General features: G+C 34.1%; 1 protein-coding gene across 3 annotated transcripts; it reads right to left on the bottom strand.

Annotated features, from left to right (window-relative positions):
- Positions 1-322: 322 nt before the first annotated feature.
- LOC108741773 (flightin) lies at positions 323-5,136 on the bottom strand. Of its 3 annotated transcripts, none has more exons than XM_018476684.1 (3): positions 5,035-5,136; positions 1,978-2,214; positions 323-743 (listed from the first exon to the last, which is right to left on the bottom strand). In XM_018476684.1, the coding sequence occupies exons 2-3, from the start codon at positions 2,199-2,201 to the stop codon at positions 452-454; spliced, it is 516 nt and encodes a 171-aa protein (XP_018332186.1). In that variant the 5' UTR covers positions 2,202-2,214; positions 5,035-5,136; the 3' UTR covers positions 323-451. The 3 variants fall into 3 exon arrangements, with proteins under 3 accessions (XP_018332186.1, XP_018332187.1, XP_018332188.1); XM_018476685.1 differs by lacking the exon at positions 5,035-5,136 and adding an exon at positions 4,855-5,028; XM_018476686.1 differs by lacking the exon at positions 5,035-5,136 and adding an exon at positions 3,293-3,446.
- Between the last annotated feature and the right edge of the window lie 212 nt (positions 5,137-5,348).

The following is a 5,348-nucleotide window of genomic DNA, read 5'->3' as shown; positions in this document are numbered from 1 at the left end:
AAAGACATTTTAACGAGGTATTGAAATACAATAAAATATGCAGTGTGTTCCTTTGAAAAAAATTGATGTCACTTCCGGTAAAACAGAAAACAACATTGTGCACACGTCCCAAAAACATAGTTAATAATCAACTATGCAGCTTTGTAACAAGAAGTATAGTCATATCTTTAAAATTAAAGGATGAGTTGTGGTTTTCGAGGAATTTTTTATAATCCACCCTGTATATTCAAATGGGTGTTTCTTTGTTTTTCTTATTTGGGTTTTAAGCTAAAACTTTCAAATTGTTTATTTTTTTTCTGTAGATACTCAAAAGGAAAACATCTTAACAAGTACAAATTTTATTCAAATTGTTTAACAACGGCCTAATGACATGAACAGCAGAAACAAAAACAAAAGTCAAATAAAACATCAGACGTAAAAAATTCTATCTTCGAACTACCAATCGGTATGTCTAAGACAAATAACTGGAGTACCTTCTGTTAATATACTGTTTGCTATGGTATCTGTGGAAGGCACCGCTGATACTGGTCGTTGTGACCAGTTTTATATCGTCTCTTGCCCTTCTGTAGAACTCGTCCTTCGCCGTTCTATTCGTATAGGTCCGTAGAGCCCTTTCGGCCCACGTCTGAGGTCTGGGAACGTCTCGACTCAGACCTTTCTGTCTCTTTTCCAAATAATCTATCACATCGTCGTAATAGTTTTCCCTGTACTTTTGAATGTAGCGATACGACAAAAATTTCGGCCTGTAACAAAAAATTTGCATTAGTGTTAGGGTCCTGTAAAAAAAAAAACTTTTGGGTATTTCATTCCCACCAGCCAGTAATGCTGGTGGGCGGGCAGTCCCTCCGGACTACACCGGAAGGTAGGGCGGAGGGACTTCTTCGGCCTTCGACGGCCTTCTTTCTGGAATCGTGGGAATGGGTGGGTGGTGGTTCGGGTGAGAAAGATGAGACGGACGAAATGAAGACAGAAGAGAATGAAAAATTATCTGTGGAATATTACTGCCCCAGCATTTGCCCTAAGTGGTCCAACCTTTATAATAGTTTCGGTCTGTATGTCAACTGGCGTAACTATACACCATCTGAACCCCTGGCAAATTCATCGAATGGGGCATTCCTTTAATATAAAAAAGTTTCCCTTTGTAATTTCACCTTTACAAATCACAAATTTTGTAAAAAGTTAGTTCCTGCTCATTTGAATAAAGCATAGTGCCTAAACGTTCATCATAAATAGAAAGCGGGGATTCCCCGTGTATCACTAGCCCGCGCCACAAAAAAAGTGCCGCAGCAAAAAAATGAAATTAGCGCAATTTCAACTTGAGCTGCTTTTGCTTAATAGACCAAATTAGTTTTTAAATTTCAAATTAGGACAACCTAAAATAGCCATAATTTTATTATTAAATTCCTGGATATCGAAAGAAGACCTACAACACAATTCGATCTTTTCATTAAACTTTTTAACTGTCGGAGTATCATGAGAGAAGATTTCCGCATACGATTAATAGGCAAAAACGTTTTTACCGTTTCAGTCCGAAAACTTCTTTTAAATTTGACAAAAGAATAGTCCTTATTTTGAATTAATCGATATTGCACTTATCTTAACCATTTTTGGACAATCATTACCCGAAAAGTGTAATTCTCAATTATTTTGTTCACGGCTAACTGAGAGACTGACAAACATACCTACGGTACCTAAAGTAGGTTTCTAAAGTTTAATTTCAAGGAACGAAACCCTAAAAACACTATTAAGTTGTTCTTTTGGGCACCTACCTCTAATAAGTCTGTCGAACATATATCTATTACAATAGTGATTTTGACTTTACACAGAACGTATATTGAATTCAAAGCGAATCAATTTCCGAAAAAAAGGTATCAATTAGTAAAACAAAAAAGCGATTGAAATTGTTCACACATATTTTAAATAAAAACGTAAATTAATATTAAAGCGCTTCTGCCTGTAGGTGGTGATAATCCTCACCTTATCCAGTGTTTAAAAAGTAAAAGTTTATCGGGATCTAAATATTCATCTTCTTCCGGTTTCGGTTGAGCCTCACCCTCTCCAGCAGGTGCTCCTCCCTCTCCTTCGGCCGCTGGAGCTCCTTCGCCCGCTGGAGCACCTGCCGCTGCTGTATCAGTAGCTTGCTCTGCTGGAGGTTCCTCTTCTGTTGCTGCAGAAAGCCAGTCATCATTATCATCTGCCATTGTTGACGATTAACTAAATAACAAAATATTTTCTCAACAAAGTAATCTAACAACTAGTCTAAAAATATAATAAACGGTAAATTAAGTAGAAGAAATTAAATTGCACGTTAAGCAGGTTTATGTAGTACAAATAAAAAATTTCTGGTATCATAATAGTCCAAGAGCCAGTGTCACTCAAACTCTAAAACCCGTTGGATGATTTTAAGGGATGTTTGATCCCCACTTGATAAGAAAATGTAATGGATGGAGTAGACATGACCGTAAAGAAGGAGTAAAGTCCTAGTACAAACAGATTATTGCCATCTAGTGAGTATTTACTGCTACTGAAGTACGGCAAGGCTTTACTAAGGTATCAACTTGCCTAACTGAATGGACGATGCAGTTTTCATACGTGATAGGCACGCAAACTTAATAAATGTTTTTATTATTACAATGATCTTCTTTTAATTTGAAGCTTGAGGTTTTTATAACCTTAAACTGGGCTGGTTGGGGCAGGCTCCGCTGGTTTGAAACCCTCGTCAGCCTTATTTTCTTGCTAAACTTTGAAGTTTAAAATTTGAAATTAAAAAAAAATATTCTACGATAAACTTATCGGTCGACTTTTGCCCCAAACTGGGACTACGGGAAGTTTCCCGCCAAAGATGGGGAACCTTTTTACTATTAGAGGTTACATTTAAATGGAACAGTAGCAAAGGAAGTCACATAACTTGATATATCTGTAAATGTGAAATTATTGTAGTATTGTATGGTCTCATATATTCGAGATTCGCGATTCTCTATCATTAAATATTGACAAATACAAGTGCTAGCTTTCATGAAGGTCAAATAATCTCACGGATATCGGACCCATCCGTAATAATAATAACTATTGCATCTTCGGGTGTAAGGATTAAAGCTCCTTAGAATCGTCAAATGGGCTTTATGGTCAATCAAAAGGCTTGAGTCATTGGTTTGGCTTTTCACCTATTTATAATGAAATTGATTATTGTAAACGTTAACGTACTCTACGTTCAATTTTATATTGACAATAAACTTTAAGTTAAGTTAAATTAATTAAACTGAAATGCAAAGTGAAATTAAAGTAATGATACCTGTTAATAAAACGGTCTTTTCTATGATGATAGTGGTTTCTGAATATCGACATAAGGATTTCGAAAAACAGTCATGTAGGTAAAGCTAGACACCATGGAGTTGTACATCAATTCTAAATTAGTTCTGGGTAATAGATTAAGAACTGTATTACGTGTTACGTACTAACGTGGATTAGAACTTTTTGAAACTTTATGCAACAATTGTTTTTCTTGGCACCAATGGCGTGAATGCGTTTATTTTAAACGTCAATATGTTTGTTTGTTTATCGAGATTTTTTCGTTTACATAATTGTAATTTCGGTAATAAAAATGACCATTGAAAAATAGTTTGTGAAATTGTCGAATTACTGAAGCGTCGTCGTTGCAAAAATAGCAAATTAAATTTTAGATTCGTAAAAGATTGTAAATAAAAAGCGTATGCTTGAAGCACGACTCTTTATTTCATGAGTGTGAAACATGAAAAGAAAACGTTACATTTGATGTTATAAGAAAATGAAAATGTCGTAGATTAAAAAAACCGGAAACGAATATGTATTAGAATGAGTAGGAAATCGAAGAGAAGAGAAAAATCTTAGTCTTCGACTGATAATGGACAAATTACCATGCTAGCCCAATAAAAATACCTTCTGCATTCCAGTAAAGTTCTCGTACAAAAATTATTGGATTAATATTGAAGTTTGTCAACTTCACCCAACTACAGTTGGAAACTAGTCCAAATAGGTTTAAAAACCAACCAAGTACAAATGAAAATTAATGATTAGAAAAGAGCATTTAAAATACAAAATAGTAGTTGGCATTTTGCATTTTGTGTTTAAATTTTAAATAAAACTATTTTAATATGAAATATTATTCTGAAAATTCATTTCTGAATTTTTGCCTACTACAAACTACCTCAAATTAATGATAATAAGTCATGCATATCTCTATTTATTTATTTTGAAAATTTTTAACAATTACCATTTCAGTGCTAGCTCCTATAATCAACATTTTTCATTCATAGAATAGGCTTGTATGAGTTACAAATATACAAATTCATTTATTACTTTATAATGAAATACTTATTACAAATTGATTAATTCAATTTACCTTACTAGCAACTTAACATCAACAAATTTTATTGATATAGAAAACTAATTATTAAACAAAAAATAATATTGTACTCATTATCTGAAAAATACTTTGCATCCGGAAGCAATGTTTGTATGAAAGATTATTCGAATATTATTTGAAATCAAATTTTGAACATATTTATGTACAGCGATTGGTTCTCAAAGAATTTGCCCTTTCTCTGAACTATGTGGCGGTGCCATGCAAGTAATTGTCCTTATTTTTAATTAGTTGTTGCCTAATTGGACGGGCTCTGATGTTATGTAAAACTTTCGAAATTCATTTGGCAACGAATATGTTTTCACATTGCTACGGTCAAATTTCAAAAAGACAATTAAATATTTAGTGTCTACATAGTTAGTCGAAACAATTGTGAGACATAAATTTCAAATATTAAGAAAGAAAGACGTTTCAAATTTATTTGCCAAACAAATATATTAGATAGAGTTACTTACATTCAGTTTCGCTAGTCCAACAAAGTAGAAACAAAAAAAAAAACAAACGGGTCAATAACAGTGGGTGTTATAAAGATGATGATGATGATGACTGTGCTTGTAATTAGTCTTTTACATTTATCAGTAGTAGTAATAATAATAATAGTAGCAACTGGTGTCACATCGCCAAGAAAAACTTACTGTAACAATAGACTGCACCTTCGCGCTCCAAAAACCTTTAGCGGAGCCCAGTGATCTAACACTACTACTGTTTTAAGCAGACCCTCGGTCCCCCCCTTTTTATTGTTCACCTCGCCAATAACATTTATCACAACGCAACGTCCACCTTTATTTTTCGCATAGCTGATACAGCTAGCCGTCCTCTCAACGCTTCGCATCGCCTCGCATCGCGTACCAACTAGTGACTCAACAGTACTCTTAATCAAAACAACATAAGTAATTGAAATCTGGAACAGGGATTTTGAGGATTGACCAATAAATTAAATTAAATTACT

This window comes from Agrilus planipennis, unplaced genomic scaffold (genome assembly GCF_000699045.2).
Source record: "Agrilus planipennis isolate EAB-ADULT unplaced genomic scaffold, Apla_2.0 scaffold16, whole genome shotgun sequence".
In the NCBI taxonomy this organism is placed as follows: Eukaryota; Metazoa; Arthropoda; class Insecta; order Coleoptera; family Buprestidae; genus Agrilus; species Agrilus planipennis.
This window is presented reverse-complemented; position numbering and strand designations above follow the sequence as displayed.